Consider the following 21,905-nt stretch of genomic DNA (forward strand, 5'->3'; position numbering starts at 1 on the left):
ACCTGAATGTTAAGACCCAAACAAACTTCTTTTTTGGAAAGGACCACAGGCCTGATTTGAACCCAGGTCGCCTGCATCAAGGAGTAAGCCTCCATACATGGGTCGTGTGCCCTAACCACTGCACCACCAAACCAATAGGTGTGTGCTAAAATTATTTTAAAACCGAATGCATGAGAATTTATGTTATAAATTACATACATCTTAACATTTGGACACAATATTTGTAAGTATAGTCCATTCCAACTGAATTACTAAAATATTTCCCATGTTTAGTTTTAAAATATTTCAATTTAAGTTCCTGAAGCCCCCTGTAAAGATCTCTGCATCATTAATGGCCATTCTCAGGTCATACTAATTTGTAAAATACCTGGAATTGTTGGTTTTAATATGTAAAACATCCCAGCTTGTAATGTTCAAATTATAAAACGTGACTGTAATTAAAGATCTGTTTTGCAAGTAGCCTTTTATTCATCCCTAGATCAAAGAAAGACTTTTACTTCTGTACCCAAAGCAACCATGTTTAGGTTTGCAAAATCACATTTTAGTTAGAAATCTTCCATAGAAAAGCAAAAATTAATCAACCTTTTTATTGAAGTTTCACATTTACATTTTTCTCCATACCAAGCAAGGCAAACCCTTAATGTACAAATAAATCAAGACACTTGCTGAACCATGATGTATCTTAACATTCATTGTGTTAAAAGTTATTTGGCAGCAGAAAAAATGTCTTTACAGATGCAATGTGTAAATAACTCATGTCAATACACCCTTTTATCTATACATCAAGTGAACATTCATGTAAAAAAAATTAAAACAGCTTTCCACCTGCACACACTTGCCAGTTTATTAGGTACAACACCTGAAATAAAACGGTTTGTATTATTTCACCTCTGTCCATACAGTCTAGTGCTGAATCAAGCTCATGATAATTTTCAAAGCTATAGAAGCTGCTCCTCATTGTTAAAAACCAGTGAGCACAGGTCAGGTACTGCAATAAAAACTCCAGAAATGATCATTAACTTTAATTTTCCCCCCTTTTAAGAAAAAAAAATAAATCAGCACTAATTACCCATCATACAGCTCCACTTGAGGTTATTTGTACCTGATAAACGGTCAACGTGTACAGTCAGCATGTTGACCCTCCCCATTAATCGATGTTAGGCACATGTTTAGTGACAAACTTGAGTTTATTAGGAGCTACTGGCAGCACCGGCGAGTTGGTCACTTGTGAAATTTCTTGCTGGAATCTTTAGCGTGATCCAGTAGGAGTTGGCATGGAGTGAACTGGTTCCCGTATACAGCTTCAAATTTCCTCATCTTCTCCACAAGTTTGTCGGCGCCGAAGTTGTCTACGAAGCGGAAAGGTCCTGGAGGTAATAAACAAAGAGGCATGTTAAAAAGTGGTGAGAAGGGACGAATTTTATCACGGCTTTCACCGACAATGCAGGTTATCTGACCTCCGAGGTAGGGGGGGAATCCCAGCCCAAACACGGCCCCGATGTCTCCTTCCAACGGGTTGTTCAGGACGCCCTCTTGCAGACACAGCACCGCCTCGTTGACGAATCGTGAAACCAGCCTGTACTGCACATCGGAGTCTGATGAACTGCAAGATATTCACAAGAAAGACAATCTGAATCAGCAAAGAATAACGAAACATCAACATTAAAGTTAAAGTACCTACAGAGAATATCTGGACGTTAAGTAGTAAAGAGCTACTGTTCTTATTTAGTCAGCGGTATAGAACCTCAAACACTTTACATACCGTATTTTCACGACTATAAGGTGCACATAAACATCTTTTTTTTTGCTCAAAATGTGCGGTGCGCCCTATGTGTGTTGTAACTGCGACTTTTGAGACCACCTCATTGAGGAGAAACTCCTCAATGATGATGAAAGCGTGGCTGAGGCAGGTGTATGTAAGGAGACCAGGTGTTTTTTTTTTCCACTCATCACCATCGCTGTTAGTCTGTGACTCCATGCCTCACAGCCGATGTGAAAAACATGGTGAAACAAATTAACGCTGTGCTCGCTGTTCAACCGCTCGACATCGGTGTAAACCGGACGCAGCAGGAGCAGCAGAAGCAGCGAGTTTACATGCAAAGTCAACGGTTGACGCGTTAGACGCAGCAAAAGGTCCCGCAGCGCGTTTTGAGCAGCAGGCGCAGCGCGTCGGGAGCGTTTAAGCATCTGACGCGCCGCCAACGCGCTGCTGCTGCTCGAGATGGAAAAATTGTTTTTGCTGCTAGACGCGCTGCATCAACCAATCAGAGAAGCTGATCTGGGAGCTGACAGCGAGACAGACATCGCTCTGATGACACATGATATTAAGGCAAATGAAAAAGGCTGGATGGATGAGGAGATGATGAAAGCGTGGCTGAGGGAGGTGTATGTAAGGAGACCAGGTGGTTTTTTTCCACTCATCACCATCGCTGTTAATCTGTGACTCCATGCGTGCCCATCTCACAGCTGATGTGAAAAAAAAGGTGAATCAAATGAACGCTGTGCTCGCCGTTATCCCGGGGGGTCTGACAAAGGAACTTCCACCGCTCGACATCGGTGTGAACCGGCCGTTCAAAGTAAGGCTGCGAGCGGCGTGGGAGCGATGGATGACAGACGGAGACCACAGTTTCAGGATAAGTGGAAGGCACCGCCGGGCAAGTTACGCCACCGTTTGGGGATGGATTGTTGATGCTTGGACTAGTGTCTGCTGGCTCTGTTGTTCAAGCTTTCGCAAAAGCCGGCATTATTTCTGAGGAGCTGCGCTGCACGGAAAGTGACTCTGACAGCGAAGAAGGGAAATTGGCATGTCTGATTTAGCGCAGCTGTTTAATTCAGAAACAGAGGATGATGACTTTGATGGGTTTGATTAATACTTTGTAATAAATACATGAATAAAGCACAATCATACTCAGTTTTGCTCCCGCTCTATTTTTCTACCTGAAAACTTAATTCAACAGCAGCCTCTGGGCCGGGTCTCCTCCTCTTCACCGCGGCGGCTGGCAGGTGTTTTTTCATCTAAATAATCTAAATCTTGCAGCTATATTTGCTGTGATCAGTGGGAATAAAGTAGTTCTATTTCATCCCTACTGACCGCCAGAGGGCGGTGCTGAAAGCACTGAATGTTCCCTTCGGGCATGCGCAGTTCGAGTAATTATACCAACAGGGGGACTTCCGGTTATGGCGTCTCAGTGAACGGTGCATGTGCGGATGGCTCGCTACTGAATCCTTTAAACTAATCCGTAAGATAGACCAATATTGACAATTTCGCCTGTTTTGCTAACGGGTAAACGCTTGCTGGGGATTATGCCACCGAAAAATGCCAAGCCGGTCCAACAACCGACTAAAACGGCTCCACAAGTGAGTGCGGCTAACGTAGCACATGCGGCTATTATGGCAAATGCTAACGTGGCAGCGCCGCTTCACCTGGATGAGGCTCAGGATGCGCCAACCAACCGTGATATTCTCGGAGCAATTAGTTTGTTGAAGGAGGATATGAATAAGCATTCTGCTGATATGCTGAAAGCAATTAAGGATATTAAAGGGGATATACAATCGCTCACTGAAAGAATTGGGGAAGCAGAGGCGCGGGTCTCGCAAGCAGAGGACGATGTTGCTTCCCTTCAAAACAGAGTTAAATCATTGGAGAAGACAGTGGAGGTGCTTTGTGACAAAGTGGCGGAGCAAGAGGACAGGAGCAGACGCTGTAACCTGAGGTTGGTCGGGCTCCCCGAAAAATCCGAGGCATCGGACCTGTGTGGCTTCTTGGAGAAGTGGCTCCGAGAGACGCTAGGTGAGGACTTCACTTTGTCCCGCTGCGTGGAGAGAGCCAATAGGATCGGGCCCCTTACCTCCAGTCCTGTGGCTCCAAGGGTTATTTTAATTAAGTTTCTGAGCTACCGGGACCGGGAAGCAACTCTGAAAGCCGTCAGGAAAATGAAGGAGGTGCGCTATGAGAACCACCGCGTCACCTTCTTCCCTGATCTCTCGGCCGAGACTCGCAAGCTGCAAACGCGCTTTGATGGAGTGAAGATCCGGCTTCGTTCCCTTAAAATTCGGTATGGCATTCTGTACCCAGCCCACTTGATCATCACACATAATGACAAACGCCGGATCTTCAAATCCGTGGAAGAAGCCGAAAAGTATATTGACGGAATAGGCTCGCAGGCTGAGGACAATTCCAAGACTTAGTATGTATTCGCTACTCTTTTTCTGACATGGTTCCTAAAAATAACGTTTTGTCTTAAAAAAGGGAAGCATGAACACTGTTAATATTTTTCTATTACTCCTTTGCAATGTTAGCAAATCTTGCCTTAATTACTGTTATTTTGGTCAGAGCACTTTTTGTTTATGCCAGCCAACTTATACATGACCATCGTTATGCGTGCAGTTTTTTACGTTACCCACTTGGTGGCTGCAACATTTCATATAACCCAAGTTCAATATTCAGAAGGGGTTACCGCCACATTTCATTTGGGGAAATATGTGGAGATTTGGGTTATAGGGCTCTCTCTGGACACTGTTTTTTTGTGGACTTTACACTACTTGAATGAGAGAATAGGAAGGGACCAATGTACTTCATCTGTTTACATCTCCAATTACACAACTTATGTCTGTTTGTCCTGTAATTAATATATCTAGTTGGAATGTCAGAGGTCTGAACAAAATTGTCAAGCTTAAACAAGTGATGGGCAGAATCAAACAGATGAAAACTACAATATGCTTTTTGCAAGAGACACATTTGACGGGAAAAGATGTGAATAAAATTAGAGCTAGGTGGCCTGGCCAGGTATTCTCCTCTAGTTTTACAACTCATGCCAGGGGAGTCATAATACTGATTCACAAATCAATTCCATTTGAACTAAAAAATAAATACTTCGACCCATCAGGGAGATTTATCATTCTTAGTGGAACTATAGTCTCTACAATGGTCAACTTTGTGTGTCTATATGCCCCTAATGGTGATGATCCTGCTTTTTACCAAAATTTGTTTTTAACCATGGCAGCTTATAACGGTCCATTTATAATTGGTGGAGATTTCAATTGTGTTTTAAATTCTGCAGTAGACCGTTCAAACACTTCTGTCTTGTCCCACCAACAAGCTAGGAAAACTATCAAGAAATATATGAAAGATCTGAATTTAGTGGAGGTTTGGAGACAACTTTTTCCAAATAAAACAGAGTACTCTTGCTTTTCAAGCACCTTTAAAACTTACTCGCGAATAGACTTTTTTCTAGTCTCTTCTGGTCTATTATCTACTGTTCAAAAATGTTGGTATGAAGCTATTCTACTCTCTGACCACGCTCCAGTTATTCTATCAATAAAATTACCAAATTATTGTCGGTCTTCAATCCCATTTCAATTTCAAGCTAAATGGTTTAGGTCTGAAGGGTTTGAGGAATTTCTTGAAGGGAAAATAACTGAGTATTTTAATTTTAATACAAACCAAACCAGTGCATCAATAAAATGGGAAGCATTTAAAGCTTATATAAGGGGGGAAATAATGAGCTATACTAGGCATAAATCAAGAATGCATCTAAATAAACTAAAAAACATTGAAAAGCGAATCAAAGACTTGCAGGAACAGATGTATTATTGCAATGATACTGACAAATATAGGAGACTTCTTTTATTAAAATCAGAATATAACGAGCTCACTACCAGCAAAACAGCGACAAATCTATTGTGGTTAAAACAATCATATTACGATCAGGGTGAGAAGGCAGGAAAACTCCTAGCTTGGAGGCTCAAAAAGTTAGACAAATCGGGCCATAAATTTAATCAAATTAAATAATGGTGAGAATCTGGTGGATCCAGTAAGTATAAATGAGGCATTTGCAAAATATTATGAAAATTTATATACATCACAATATCCAGATAATACAAATAAACAAAAGCATTTTCTAGACCAACTTCAATTTCCAACCCTGTCAGAAGAGAGTAGGAAAGATTTGGATGAAAAATTAAGTGTTGAAGAACTCAAAGTGGCTCTAAGCCACATGAATTCTGGTAAAGCTCCCGGCCCCGATGGCCTACCAATTGAACTTTACAAGAAATTCCCAGATAAATTACTGCCCTCTCTACTCGAATCGTTCAATGAATCTTATGAAAAAGGCACCCTACCCCCATCCTTACGATTGGCAACTATTTCTCTTTTGTTGAAGCCAGGTAAACCCCCAACAGAAATGGACTCATATAGACCCATTTCTTTAATGTCCTGTGACACAAAAATCTTGTGCAAAGCTTTGGCTCGAAGGATTGAAACACACATCCCCAATTTAATCTCAAATGACCAAAATGGATTTTTAATTGGACGCCAAGCCTTTCATAATACCCGCCGATTACTTAATATATTGTATGAAAAACAGTTTGCTATGGACCATGCCTTTTTGTCATTAGATGCTGAAAAAGCTTTTGACAGGATTGAATGGAGTTACCTCTTTCATATGCTTAAGAGATTCGGCCTAGGAGGAAAATATTTAAAATGGATTCAGTTACTGTACACTGAGCCAGTGGCTAAAGTTGCCACAAACAATCAATTGTCAAGATGTATAAACCTCTGTAGGTCGACACGACAGGGATGCCCATTGTCCCCTCTTCTTTTCTTGTTTGCCATTGAACCGCTTGCCATGGCAATACGTAAATCCCCCGAGATCACTGGCATTCAAATTGGGGATGTAGAGCACCGGTTGTCTCTCTTTGCAGATGACATTGTTTTGTATTTAGCTAATTTGGAAGAATCTGTTCAAGCTGTTGATAAACTACTGAAGGAATTTGGAGAATTCTCAGGATATAAAGTTAACCAAAAGAAAAGCTCCTTATTAATGCTGAACAGAAATAACCCTCCAATACAAACACAATTTGCATGTACCGAAGAGGGCTTTACTTACCTAGGAATTAAGATTGACAGAGATTTGGAGAAAATGGTTTCTATAAATTATGATCCTTTAGTGCAGAAAATATTAGATTCCCTAGAAAGATGGAACGAAATGCCAGTCTCAATGATAGGTCGTATTAATATTATTAAAATGTCCATTCTTCCAAAGTTCTTATACCTTTTCCAGTCAATTCCTTTACACATTCCAGCTTCTTTCTTTTCTTCTATGAATAAAGCTTTTAACAAATTTATATGGAACAATAAGCGCTGCAGATTGCGACTCTCTCTTCTATATCTGCCCTATGATCGAGGTGGGCTTAGAGTGCCAAACATTAAATTGTACTATCGTGCTGCGCAACTCTGTGCTGCTTCCTGTTATTTTTCAACCGGTGACATACCTTGTTGGGTACAAATAGAAAACAACTCTGTAACATTACCTCTGTCATCCTATTTTTACTCAGCGGAACTTAAATATTTATTAAAAAACACCAAAAATCCTTTTCTCAAAAACACCATATCAGTTTGGCACCACTCCCATAAGGATTTAGATGAGGTATCCAAAATCTCATATCTGTCACCTTTGGGGAAAAAATAATTTCAAACCAGGAAGAGCAGACAGGGGGTTTAAAATATGGATGTATAGAGGCTTAAATAAAATAGTGGACCTTTATAGTGAAGGAGTGTTGATGACTTTTGAACAACTGGTAAATAAGTATAGTCTGCCCCAAAAGCATTTTTTTAAGTATTTACAGATTAGAAGTTTTGTCTTCGCCTCACTGAAATCTACGTCTGAACCTCCACTCACAACCATAGAGAATATAGCCTTTCACCATAATCAGAGTAGAGGCCTACTTTCCAAATTTTATAATATTTTACTTTTGGCTTCAAAAGAAAATAGTCTTGCATATTTACAAGCTTGGAAAGCTGATCTGCAAACTGAAATCCCTGAGGATGAATGGAATAACTCATGTCTATTGGCGCAAACGCAAACTATTAACACAAGGTTTAGACTATTACAATACAAATGGTTATTTAGAACGTATATCACTCCTGTAAAACTTCACCATTTTAATTCAAATATTCCTGATATCTGTGTTAAATGTAATATAAATAAGGGCACTCTTTTCCATTGTATGTGGCAATGTATAGAGATTCAAACTTTCTGGAAGGAGGTTACCATGTTCATCTCCCGTTTGATCGAACAGGATGTTCCAATGGACAGTAAACTTTGCTTATTGCAAATTTTTCCAGATGGACTTAAAGGACTTATGAAGAGAGGGAAGCTTTTGAGTTTTTGCCTTTTGCAGGCTAAACATTTGATTGCTCTGAAGTGGAAGAACACAGAAAGACCAAAGATAAATGAATGGATTAAACTATTGACCAACAACCTGGCAATGGAAAAGCTGACATATATAACAAAAGGAAAGCTTGAAGACTTTAAGGATATTTGGTTTCCCTTCCTACATCTTATAAAATACTGTGACATGTAAAGCTATTTTTTCCTCGTTTTTTGAGTGTGTAGATAGAGTGAGCCCTGGGGTTTAGTGTTCTTTTTGGGTGGGGGGAGGGAATGCACCTTGCTCTGTTTTTTTTTTTTTTTTTTTTAGTCTATTTTGCTTTATTTTTCATGTTTCAGCGTGTGTGTATGTTTGTTTTTGTATGTCTAACAGAAAATTCTAATAAAAAAAAATATCTTTGAAAAAAAAATTATACCAACAGAGTCACACCTGTGACACCGGATGACCACTCAGAAGCTATATAGCCTGGTGTCATCCTTTGCTCTGCTCCTTTTTTCTTCTCGCAAGCGGTTCGCTAACTTCCCCGTTGTCTGAAGCCCCTGTCTCTTGACCGGAGTTGCGGTTATTCTCCGCCCTCCCAGGGCTGCAACGGGTCGATTCTGAGGATTACGGAAGGTAAGTGAGTTGTTTGCTGGTGATGGTAGCGTCCGCGCCCCCTCTCCTGGCTCACGACTTTAGCTTTTTACCTACAGCTTCGTGCTGTTTTGTTTCGAACTGGTGACGGCAGCGTTTTCGCCCCTACTCCCAGTGTGAATAACTTCACTGCCGAAGTTATATACGGCTAACGTAGTTAGCTTCTTTAGTTTGTTGGTGTTATACCTGGTGACGGCAGCGGTTTTCGCCCCCCTCTCCCAGTATATTCCCTACTTTTGCATCCTTTTTTTCACCGGTCTGCGCTGCTATAATTACCGACGGCCGCGGTTTTCGCCCCCTCTCCCAACCAAGTGTGGTCTACTTCGTTTGCCGAAGTTGGAGACGGCTAACGTTGTTAGCCTTTTTTGGTTTGTTTGCAGCCTTCTTCATCGGTCTGCTTAGTTATGAATGGTGACGGCAGCGTTTATCGCTCCTACTCCCAACTTAAGTTGCCATACAGCTAACGTTGTTAGCTTTTTTTGTTTATTGCTTTTATACCTGGCGACGGTAGCGGTTCTCGCCCCCTCTCCCAGTATCGGCCGCCTTGTGTCCGCAGCCTCTCTTGTTTTATCCGCTATAATTGGTGACGGCAGCGTTGTTCGCTCCTACTCCCAACTTAAGTTTCCATACAGCTAACGTTGTTAGCTTTTTTGGTTTATTGGTTTTATACCTGGTGACGGTAGCGGTTCTCGCCCCCTCTCCCAGTATCGGCTGCCTTGTGCTCGCAGCCTCTTTCGTTTCTCTGCTGTAATTGGTGACGGCTGCGTTTGCGCCCCCTCTCCCGATTTTCGATAACTTTCTGTTCTTTAAGCCTTGTCGGCCTTCGACATGGATGGCTCTCACAGCTGCATGGATTGTGGGGCTGCCCTGCAGGCAGAGGATGGCCACGACCTGTGCCCTACCTGCCTTGGACATGAGCACCTTTTGGAGGCGCTGTCTGAGAACCCCTGTATGAACTGCAGCTTTATGCCCCATGCAGTGAGGGTGGCCCGGTTGGCCCAGTTGTGTGCCCTCTGCCCCAGAGGGCAGGTGGTTCCCCCCAAGCGTTCTAAGCGCCGTGGTGGGACCACAGCATCTGTGCCCCTCCCCCGGAGGAAGCGGGCCAAACCTGACCAGGGCCTGTCCACAAGGGTGGAGCAGTTGTCAGCAGAGCTGGCAGAGATGAAGTCCTTGTTGCAGACACGGCAATCTGATCCCTCGCTCCCAGTGGTTGGGCTCTCTTCCCCACCAATGCCCGAGCTGGTTGTAGAGGATGACGTTATCTCTCTGGCTGCTTCCGCTTCTCATTTTAGAGATGAGGAGGAGGCAGGGTCCTCTCAAGCCTCTGAGGCTGGTTCATTTTAATCTCAGAGTGCGGTTGGAGAGGCAGGTGACGGTTCCATGCGGGAGGTCATGTCTATGGCCCTGAAGCAGCTGCAGCTGGAACTCCGACAAGGAGAGGCATCCAGCTCCGGCAGTCCTTTTTTCAGACGTGGAAGGGCTTCTACTCCTTTTTCTGTACCTCCATCAGAGGAGTACTTGAAGGAGTTACACGCCTGTTGGCGGGAACCGAGAGCGCTGTCGCGTCTCTCATCGGATGGTCGTGTATTAGCTGCCATGCATGAGTCGGTGAAGGCGGGCCTGGACCGTATGCCAGCAATTGAACCAGCTGTTGCTTCACTGATTGTGTCACCAGATGAAGCCCTGCGTCCTGATGTCCGGTGCCCGCGGACTCAATGTCGGGTTACAGATGACCTCCTCTGTAAGGCGTACAATGCAGGAGCGCGTGCTGGCCGCCTTGGCAATTCTCTGGCGCACCTCATGTTTGCCCTGTCTGCATCTGTTCAGGACACTGGTGGTGCAAGTGCGGCGGTTGGTTATAGTGACGCAGCGCTGCAGGCCTTCGCGCTGATGACCAGAGAGCTTGGACGGGTCATGTCTTTCCTTGTCCAAGCTCGTAGACAGGTCTGGTTGGCACAGTCTCCTCTGACTGAAGCATGCCGTAGGACCCTCAGGGGTGTCCCGGTTGTACCAGGGGAGCTGTTTGGATCAGCTGCCTTGGAGGCGCTGGAACGGAAAGCTCAAGCACGTCAGACTAGCCAGCAGCTTTCTGGCCTTCGCAGGAGCATACCTGCCTTTCCCCAGCGTTCGGGCCGCCCTGCCACTACCCCCAGCGTTCAGCCACGATCTCAGACTGATGGCAGACCTGTTGGTTCCTATCCCCATGATGTGCGGCAGAGACCGAGGAGGGCCTTTCGTGAGCCTGTCTGCCGCCCTGTTAGACAGACCCGGGCCTCAAATCCTGGACGCCCTCCCCCCAGAGCCCCCAGGGGCCGTGGGGATAGAAGATGATACCACCGGGCCAGCCGTCGGACATTTTTCCCATCAGCAGCTGAATTTCTGGGCTGCTCATGCCGTAGATCCATGGGTGGTTGCCACCTTAACCAATGGCTACAGGCTCCAGTTCCGACGGCGGCCCCCCCTCTCACACCGGGTCAAGATGACTGTCATCACAAACCCGGTGAAATCTCAGGCACTAGACCAGGAGCTTTCCGCCCTCCTGGGCAAGGGGGCAATCGAGTCTGTAGATCCTCCGCGGCAACCCAGAAGCTACTACTCCACATACTTCCTTGTGGCCAAGAAGACCGGCGGTTTTCGCCCCATTTTAGATCTAAGGGGACTGAATCGGTACCTGAAGGTCCTTCCCTTCCACATGCTCACCATAACAGAGGTCCTTCAGACCATTGTGGCGGGAGATTGGTTTACATCAGTAGATCTGACAGACGCCTACTTTCATGTACCTATTGCGGCAGAACATCGCCGTTTTCTCAGGTTCGCCTATCGGGGGCGTCATTGGCAATTCCGGGTGCTCCCATTCGGGCTCTCCCTTTCCCCGAGGGTGTTTACTCGATGCGTGAAAGCAGCCCTTTCTCCTCTACAGGCCTCCGGAGTCAGGATTCTGCCATACCTGGACGATTGGCTTCTTTGTGCTCCCTCTCAGGTAGCTGCCTCTTGGGATACGTCCCAGCTTCTACTTCATGTGTCACTGTTAGGCCTCAAAGTCAACTTGGCAAAGAGTTGTCTTGTTCCATCTCAGACAACCACCTTTCTTGGGATGCATCTGGACTCTGCTACCATGATGGCCCGTCGATCTGTTCACAGGGTGGACGACATACTCCAGCTTGTCCGTCGAGTCAGACTGGGCAGGGAGTTTCCCTACATCATCTTCCTGCGAATGCTGGGCAAACTGACATCAGTCACTCGTGTCGTGCCCTTAGGGCTGCTTCTTCTGCGTCCTTTGCAGCGATGGCTCAACAGCTTTCGCCTAGACGCCAGGCTGCACAGGCATCGCAGGCTAATGGTGACCAGGAGCTACCTCCATGCCCTAGCTCCTTGGCGAGACGGGACCCTTTTGTCCAGTGGTGTTCCAATGGGGCTAGTAGTGTGTCGAAGGGAGGTGGTCACCACGGATGCCAGCCTCATGGGCTGGGGTGCCGTGTGGCAACACAGAGCTGTTCGGGGTCTCTGGGACCCAAGGGAGCGCACCGAACACATAAATGTACTGGAGCTGTGGGCTGTGCACATGGCCCTCAGGTGCCTTCTGCCCCACCTAGAGGGAAGGCACGTGCTGATTCGGACAGACAACATCTCTGTTGTTTATCATATAAACCACCAAGGTGGCACCAGGTCAGCACGTCTCTTGAAGGTGTCGAGGGATCTCCTGGAATGGGCGTTTCTCCGTCTGTGTACCCTGCGCGCAGCGTATCTGCCAGGACGGCAGAACCAGGTTGCGGACTCTCTATCCCGCCAGGCACCTGCTCCGGGAGAGTGGTCTCTTCAGCGCGACGTAGTGCGCATAATCTGGAACCTCTTTGGGCAGGCAGAGGTAGATCTGTTCGCCACAGAGGAGTCGACCCATTGCCCCCTATGGTATTCCCTAACCGGGATGGCGGGCGCACTGGGCCAGGATGCACTGGCTCATCCATGGCCGCAGGTTCTCCTGTATGCCTTTCCACCCCTCTCACTGATTTGGCCGACTCTACGGAGGGTTCTCGAGCAGGGCCACAGAGTGTTGCTGGTAGCTCCGTTCTGGCCAGCACGGCCGTGGTTCCCGCTGCTTTGGAGTCTGTGTCACGGTACTCCATGGCGTCTTCCAGCAAGGAGGGATCTGCTGTCTCAGTTGGGGGGACAGATATGGCACCCCAACCCTCAACGTCTCCAGCTGTGGGCATGGCCCCTGGGAGGCTGACTGGGTGTTCAGACACCGTGAGACACACCGTATTGAGTGCTAGGGCTTCCTCCACTCGGCTGCAGTATGCTAACAGATGGCGCCTCTTTTCTCAGTGGTGCTCTGCCCACAATGAGAACCCAGTTTCCTGCTCGGTGCCCACTATTTTGGAGTTCCTCCAGTCTCTCCTTGATAAGGGCCGCTCTCCTTCGACCCTTAAAGTGTATGTTGCAGCAATTTCATGTCTTCACCGAACTGTTGACAACCGTACAGTGGGGCGCCATGAACTGGTTTCACTTTTTCTGCGTGGTGCTCGTAGGTTGTGCCAGCAGCCAGCCCCACGAGCCCCAGATTGGGATCTGCCGTTGGTTCTCACAGCTCTGTGCCACCCTCCATTCGAGCCTTTGGCACAAGCAGAACTCAAGTGGCTTTCCTGCAAGACTGCTTTCCTGATGGCTATCGTCTCAGCTAAGAGGGTCAGCGAGCTACATGCTCTTTCTGTCAGCCCTAGGTGTATCAGGTGGAATCCAGATGGCTCTGGTGTTACCCTGTGGCCTAATACTGCGTTTGTGCCTAAGGTGTTGTCTCCTTTTCACCGTAACCAGCCATTGCGGCTGGCTCGGTTTCAGCCTCAATCTGGTACAACTGAGAATGAGTCTGAGTTGTTGTGCCCAGTAAGAGCGTTGGAGGCATACATTGCAGCCACCGCCAATCTGAGACGCTCGGACCAGCTTTTCCTATGCTATGGGGGTCCAAGGTTAGGCTGTCCTCTTTCTAAACAGCGTCTGTCCCATTGGATTGTGAGTGTCATCTGCCACGCCTACGCTCCAGGTCACTGCTCCCTGCCAGTCGGTGTGAGAGCACATTCCACCAGGAGCGTCACCGCTTCCTGGGCTGCTTTGAGAGGGGTTCCGCTGGAAGCTATATGTGCTGCTGCTTCATGGGCTTCCCCAACCACCTTCACCAGGTTCTACAGTGTCAATGTGGCTGCCCTTCATCCCCTGGGTCAGGTCCTTTTACAAGGTTCTGCTGGGCCTCCTCTGTGAGGTATGTGCTCAGGATTCCTTGTGACATCGTTGGCATTAGTCATTCAGTGCTTTCAGCACCGCCCTCTGGCGGTCAGTAGGGATGAAATAGAACGAAAGTTACGTATGTAACTACGGTTCTATGAATCCCGGATGACCGCCAGAGCTTCTCTGTCACTCAGGATCCTTGCTTTTGCGAGAAGATTCTGTAGGAGCAGAGCAAAGGATGACACCAGGCTATATAGCTTGAGTGGTCATCCGGTGTCACAGGTGTGACTCTGTTGGTATAATTACTCGAACTGCGCATGCCCGAAGGGAACATTCAGTGCTTTCAGCACCGCCCTCTGGCGGTCATCCGGGATTCATAGAACCGTAGTTACATACGTAACTTTCGTTTTAATATGTTTTTAAGTGAGAAAGTCCACCTGAAAACTTAATAATTGCAGTCAGTTCATCCTGCCTATACTATTTCTGTCGGAGGCGCTCAGACCCCCACATACCAGCGGTGCACGGACAGTAGGAATCCCTTCATCAGCAGCCTCTAGGCCGGGTAGCCTCCGGGTTCACGCGGTGGCTGGCAGGTGTTTTTCATCTAAATAATTTAAACTGCAGGCACCAGGATACCGGTAATAAAAGCGAAATTTTTCCGGTTTCAGGATTTTAAGTTAATTTAGGAGTGACCACAGCGCTGTGTCATCAGCAATGTGTCTGTCTCACCGCCAGCTCCCAGGTTTGATTAATAGTTTGTAATAAATACATGAATAAAGCACAATCATACTCAGTTTGCTCCCGCTGTACTTTTAAATAAAGTAGAGGTATTTAAAGGTAGTAGAGGATATAAACCGGTATATAAAAAACGCGCCCTATAGTCCGGTGCGCCTTATGTGTGTGTTAAATACAGAAATGGCACACATAACTGAGACTGCGCCTTTTAGTACGGTGCGCCTTATGGTCGTGAAAATACGGTAATAATAGCAGTAAGTACAGTTTAACAGAGATTTAAATATATACACACACCCCTATGATACCTCTAGTTGGGTTGTGGATAAACTCCGATTTTTGTAGCCATAAAAATGTTTCAGCTGAATTCTGCCTGGATGTTTAGTTACTCTAATTGAGCGATTCAACCATTAGTCTGTTTCATAGCAAAGGACAGTTTTAAACACAGCCAAAAAACTTTTAACAGGCCTGCTTTATCTGTTCCAAAAAAAAAAAAGGTTGGATGTTTGAGAGCATCACTCTGATGGTAACATGTAGTTTTCCCATTAGGGCTGCAATAACGATTATTTTAAAAGTGATTAATCTGTCGATTAATCAATTAATGAAAAGATACTAATAGGTTCCTTAAAGAAGATTTTTTACTAAATCAAACCAGGTGAAACTAAAACAATTCCACTTGAGTTCTGGATATTGACAAATGAAAAAGCTTTTGTATCTTAAATGCAAAATGTTTATATATTCTTTTTATAATTTTGGTATAATTGCTGCTCAAGGGTTGGTTGATCTGTCACTCCAGTTTAGGATTAATGGATTAGTAAATTAGTTTTATTACAACAATTGATTAATCCAATTAATTGTTTCAGCCGCAGTTCCCATCCAGCCAAATTGTCACCTTTGACATAGAAACTTGGTTATAATGATCAGGAAAAATCAAGTAACAGCTAAATATACACGACTAGTGATTAGGGTGAGACGACAGAGTATTAAATATGATGCCTCCCCTCTTCACAAAAGTAAAACATCACTAATTCCACGTCTGGTTAAGCGGAACTAAATCAGATATAATAGAGACTGTTAGTAAGTGTGAAAATAAACTACTGATTGTTTTTGATATGAGACTAATAAAATAATGACCTGTAATATCTCTAAACCCTTAACTTATATTTTAATCTATCATTTGAAACAGGGACCTTTCCAAACAATATGAAAATGGCAAAAATAATACCACTGTGTAAGAATGGAAACATTTTTCGCCAATTACAGGACAATTTCTCTGCTACACTTTTTTTTAGCAATACATTTCATAAATTTATAGAAAAACATAATTAATAATAATAAAAAGTTAAAAAGGTCAACATCTATGGCAGTAATTGATGCAGTAGAAGAAATTACAAATAATCTAGATGGAAAAAAATATGCATCAGGAATATTAAATGACTTGAAAAAAGCCTTTTATACTGTAAATCGTGATATTTTACTCAAAAAAAACGGGAAGATATGGTTTTAGTGGAGCGGCCTTCAGTTGGATGCAAAGCTATTTAGCAGATAGACGGCAACATGTGAAGAAGGGTATGTTCGAATCGGGATGTTTGGGTATTGCTTGTGGAGTCCCACAGAGATCTATATTGGGCCCAAACTTGTTTAATTTACACAACATATTTAATATACCCAAACTACTAAACCTAATCCTTTTTGCGGATGACACCAAAGTTAAGTGATTATCTCAGTGATTTGATATTTAATATCAATAATGAACTATTTCAATTGGAATATAGATGAATAATAACTTATCCCTTAATATACATACAATTTAAATATTATTCTTCAGAAAAAAAAGAGATAGACTAAGAAATAAATACTGACAGTGTTGTGATAGAGCCTGTGTCAGACAAAAGAACTTGAGCTGTTTTTTTAAAATAAAAGTTTAACTGAATCATTTCGACCCTGCATTGTTAAAAATAAAAGATATTATTTTTCACGTGTTGTGCTGCTCCTGCATCTCCTTTCATTTTCATTTGGACTTACACAGCAGGATTCGGTGTCATCCTGAACTTCTCAAGAATGTCTCCAACCTCTGGGTTCACATCCTTGACTTTGCGGCCTGGTTGGTAGATGTAGCAACCTTTTCCTGATTTACGTCCTTCAAAGTAACACAAATATAACAAACATCAGAAACAATAAGACTAAAGCAGATTCCTAAACCAAAACCCAAACAATAAGGAGCTTTCACCTTTAAACCCCTGATCCACCATGGTCTTTAAAACCTCCACATTTCCGCCACCAAAGCGGGAGCCGAAGGCCTTGCCGAGATCCTCAGCCACGTGAGCTGCAACATCAATACCAACTTCATCGGCCAGCGTGGCTGCACCCACAGGGAAGCCGAAGCTTGTTGTAAGGCCATCCAGCTTCTTGGGGTCTACGCCTTCCTGCACGTAAACGATAGCATGCAAAGCAGTTTTGTAGAAGCAATGCATCAAATTCTGAAGCGTCGTTTTAAAGGACAGACCATCCAAGAAAACAAGGAACCTGCAGCTTGAACTAACCTGAAGAACTCGTACAGCTTCAGCCAACATAGGAGCCAGACACCTCGTGGTGTAGAATCCAGGTCCATCCTGAGAAGAAACTTCAGTAATACGAACGTAGCTCAAAACACCAGGGTTATTACAAATTTCTCTGATCAAATTCTAGATTTCTGTGTCCGTTTCATCCTCAGGTTTAAACTTCAATAACAGTTCACTGTGAATTTGATGAATGGATCAGACTGACTGCTGATTAACGGGTGGAAAGCTAAATAAACGGTCAGATGGATGACTGTTAAACGGATTGCCCGGCGACTGACAATCAGAGGACCGATTTTTTTAAAAGCACTATAACAGAGTAGATATTACTCTGTCACTGTTTAAACTCAGTCTTGAAAAAACACAATTATATTTTTTATATATAAATATTTTACCTGGTTTATATTAATAGAATCTTTCATAAAAAAAATCTAATTGGGTTATAATCTGAAAAACATTGTCAGTTTCTGGAATTTGCAAACTAAATCAATAGTAAGTTTGAATATATTACATTAATTACTTTTATTATCAAGATGATTCATTTCCCAAAATAACAGAGGATGTGAAACTACCATTCCTGCTTTTATTGAATGATAAAATGTCTTGAGAATAGGAGATGGAAAGACGGTTGTATATGTTTACTACTCCATGGAGGGAAAAACAAGTATATAAAAACAGATGGACAAGCAGATGAATGATAGGCAATATATGAACGGATGGGCAGAGGGGGAAAAAATGGATTGTACAGGGTTCCTGCAGCATAAGGCAAATTAAATTCAAGACTTTAAGACTTTTTAATGCCACTTGAAATAAAAATTTAAGACCAAATTCACAAGAAAGACAAGAAAAACCCGCTTGCGACAACTTAACCCAAAGGTTTATTTTAACATAAACCACTGCATTAATGTTTCAAATTTTGAAAAGCTTCCCATTCAGGAAGAAAGCTAAAAACACACAAATGACGGATATATTTTAACAATTATTTAACTGAATTCACAAACTTTGTTTTAGCAGGGAACAAAACTAATCAGTTTTAAAGCCCCAACATAACCAGTGCTAAGTCTTTTTGCAGCTATTTTTTTTTTGTATGGTTTTCTTAGTATGTTTGATTTGGTGATAAGTGGAGGCGTTGCAGAGACAAGGGTGGAACTAAACTGAGAAATACCGGCTGTTTCTCCGTAACTCCATTTTGCTGCTTTGTATTTCGTGCTTCGGATGCGACTCCACTGCCTTAATTCCCAGAATGACTTCTTGCACTAAATCCACTGAGCCTCATGTATGTTCCCTGGTTTTAGCCATGGAGAAAACACTTACCTGGAGCCAATTTTCACTACATTTACACTTGCTCATATTTTCCAGACAAAAAGTTAATGGCGCATCTCCCAAATGTCCCGGCCGCAACAACGCTTTATTGGTTCCGCTATCGGGACGGAACCAATAATGGCGAGCCGTTATTTTTTTTGAAAAAAAAAAAAGAGTAAATTTTAACGTTTTATTTAGATTACAAAAATAAATTGTAATAAAAATAATCCTATTTATTATGTTTTTAATAAATAATGCCTACGAAAGACTGATTTAAGACATTTTAATACCAATTAAGGCCTTAGTTTTATTTTGAAGAATTCAATGCCTTTTAAGACTTTTAAAGGACCTGCGGGAACCCTGTTGTAAAGGGTTTGATGTATAGATAGATAAACAGAAAATATTAAAAAGGGATATAGCTGGATACAGCTTTTAAATTTTGGACAAATACTTTCCGATTAATTTTTTAAAGCTTGCTTATTTCAAATTTTCATCCTGCTTAATGATACTTTAGTGAACACAATTGACACATGACATGTTTTTAAGTAATATTTTAGCAGAACCCTGGAGCTCACCCCAACAACTATGATCACTTTGCCCTGCTTCAGGCCGACCGCCACAGCCGAGGCTGTAGTGTCCTTCGACGTCTTATCAGTGGTTATAATCTCAAGGAGCTGCATCTTGTCCACTGGAGAAAAGTAGTGCATTCCAATAACCTGAGGGTGGAGAGAACTAGTCATCTTACAATGTTGTGAATAAAACAATTGCTTATTTATGTAAAACAAACCCAAAGTCAAACCTTGTCTGGTCTCTTGCTAGCAGCAGCAATGTCCTTGATAGGAAGAGCAGATGTGTTGCTTGCAAATATACAGTGAGGAGGGACCACCTGTAGACAAATGTGGATGAGATCAAATGTTTTGTTGCTTGATTAAATTTATAAAATGAAGAGTAAAAGCTTAGTGATAGACTTACAGCTTCGACTTCTTTCAGGACGGCATGCTTGATTTTGATATCTTCAAACACAGCTTCAATGACCATGTCAGCCTTTTCAAAGCCCTTGTAATCTAGCTGGCTGATCAAGTTGGACAGTATGGAGTCCCTCTGAAAGGATGTGATGCTCTTCTTTTTGGTTTTGTGATTAAGGCTATTTAAAAAGAAAAGGAATAAAGGCTTTAGAAAAGCAACATTCAAGATCATTTCATTGCAGCATAAACCAGAAGTGTCATCTGACATGAAGTTACAGACCCTTTGTAAACCTGCTGCTCTCCTCTGGACAAACCTTCCACAGTGGTGTCCTTAAGGATGGTATGGATGCCTTTGTCCACAGTCACCTGGGCGACACCCGCTCCCATTAGCCCTGCTCCCAAAATGGCAAGAGTTCTGGGGAAAAGAAAACAGAAAACAAGTGAGCCGATAACTGTGGCAGACAATGCATCAAACCAAAGCACAAAAAACGCTTACTTCACTTCTCTCTCTGGGGTTCCAAATCGATTCTTCTTGCATGCTACTTGACCGTGATACAGACCAATTAGGGCGGCCGATTCTGAAGTTTTCGCCAACTGGCCGAAATTCTGTATAAAAAAAGAAAATAAATCGAACGATCAGCAAACAAAGACGTAAGCCCTATAGGTGCCAGGAAGCGAGGAAAATAAACTTTACCTGAGACTCTGCCAAGTATCCAGCAATTGGGCCCTGTTCCACCCCCGTCTTCACACACTGAAAAGAAATTGAGAAATCAGTTTTAGAACACAAACTAATAACAGATATATATTTATTTTAAGTCTGCATGATCTCAAGGACATGCTCTCTCATTTGTAATTTGGATAATTTTGCAGCAAAAAAAAAAAACAAACATTAAGTTTCTTATTCTAATTAGGGCTGCAACAACGAATCGATAAAAATCGACTTTTAAAAGCGTTGGCAACGAATTTCATCATCGATTAGTTGTGTCGCGCGATTAATGCGTCATCCGCCGCGCCGTCATCACCATAGATATCCATAATAAAGGCTAGATGTCTTACGGCGGAGTCTCAAACGTCATCACCGGCGGCCATCTTACCTCAGGCAGGCTTTCTGTTGTGCTCTGTGGTACCTAATGAAGGCGAGTGATCAGCACGAACACAAATACTCTTATCTCACTGAATTCTTGACGGATTTACAAACAGTTTGGTTTCTTACAAACATTATGAACGTGGCTATAATTCTAGATGCTTGAACATGTCGAAATTGCAGATTTTCTTGTCGAAAAATTACTTAATCATGCAGCATAGTTGTGCATCACGGCTACTTGCGCAAGTTATCAAGGCTGAGACTGTTAGTCAATTATATAGGTTTTACTGACACCAATAACGATTGTATGACAATTAATCTTTGGTGTAAATTACAATATTTGTGGATGTGGTTGTAGTTATTAGTTGGGCAATAACAATAATCTGAGTGTTGTTGTATTTTCATTATTAGCCTAACGTTAGCTGGCTAATAACAAGAAGCTGCAAAGTGAGACCTAACGTTAGTAAGTTAGCAGCTAACGTTACAGTTTAGCTAGCTGCTAACGTTAACCAGCAACTTTACATCAGTGGAAGAGGCAGAATTGAACATGATTTCCAATCGATTTGGTTTGTCAAAACATCTTACATTATGTTACAGGAATTTGCTGGGTTTATTAAAAGGAAGAAGCCAGACTTTTGCTATGACATAATAGTATTACAAGACTGTTGTTGACTCAAAGCTTTTATAAGTTTGTATTAGTTTCATTTGGACAACTTAAAGATGGTGTTGTGCCAAACATTTTCAACTTTCCAGCTCATCTTCAAAGGGCATGTGTATCATTGAAATTTAATCACATATTGATATACCAATCTTATACACTGTGAATTGTTGTTGGTCAATTTTGTTTTTGTTTCTGCAGGTTATATAATGTGTAAGCAGGAGGAGAAGATCTTCCATCCCCGTTTGCTGACATTCCTGCACTAGTACATGACCACAGCTACCTTCCTGTCCGCTTTGATGGCCTTGTGGACAACGCTCACTTGTACATTATACAGAAGCTCAATAAAACCGTCCTTTTCAAAGGGCATTAGCCAAGCTATGTTTTTTGGGTCATTTTTTAAATCTCTGTCTTCCATGTGTATACCATCACAGTAGTGTAGGTGGGGATTTCAACATGCTACATCTATATATACTTGTGAAGGGGACTATTGTACCAATTTTAATAGCAAATAAATGTCACTTTTATAATGGTTTAAAAATAGGAACTTTTGTATAATTACCCCTGATATATAATCCGAA

The 21,905-nt window shown here is 43.1% G+C and overlaps 1 protein-coding gene across 1 annotated transcript; it reads right to left on the reverse strand.

Moving 5' to 3' along the window:
• Positions 1–571: 571 nt before the first annotated feature.
• LOC119792796 (trifunctional enzyme subunit alpha, mitochondrial-like) lies at positions 572–20,393 on the reverse strand (the record flags this gene model as incomplete). The annotated part of the gene is made up of 11 exons (XM_038299581.1): positions 572–1,367; positions 1,458–1,603; positions 16,783–16,897; positions 16,988–17,183; positions 17,301–17,369; positions 19,193–19,333; positions 19,417–19,503; positions 19,590–19,761; positions 19,863–19,997; positions 20,079–20,188; positions 20,277–20,393. Coding segments are annotated over 11 exons (1,434 nt in total), but the record flags the coding sequence as incomplete, so codon positions are not given.
• Positions 20,394–21,905: the final 1,512 nt, after the last annotated feature.

The sequence above is a fragment of the Cyprinodon tularosa genome, unplaced genomic scaffold (assembly GCF_016077235.1).
Source record: "Cyprinodon tularosa strain WSP-4 unplaced genomic scaffold, ASM1607723v1 ctg430, whole genome shotgun sequence".
Taxonomy (NCBI): domain Eukaryota; kingdom Metazoa; phylum Chordata; class Actinopteri; order Cyprinodontiformes; family Cyprinodontidae; genus Cyprinodon; species Cyprinodon tularosa.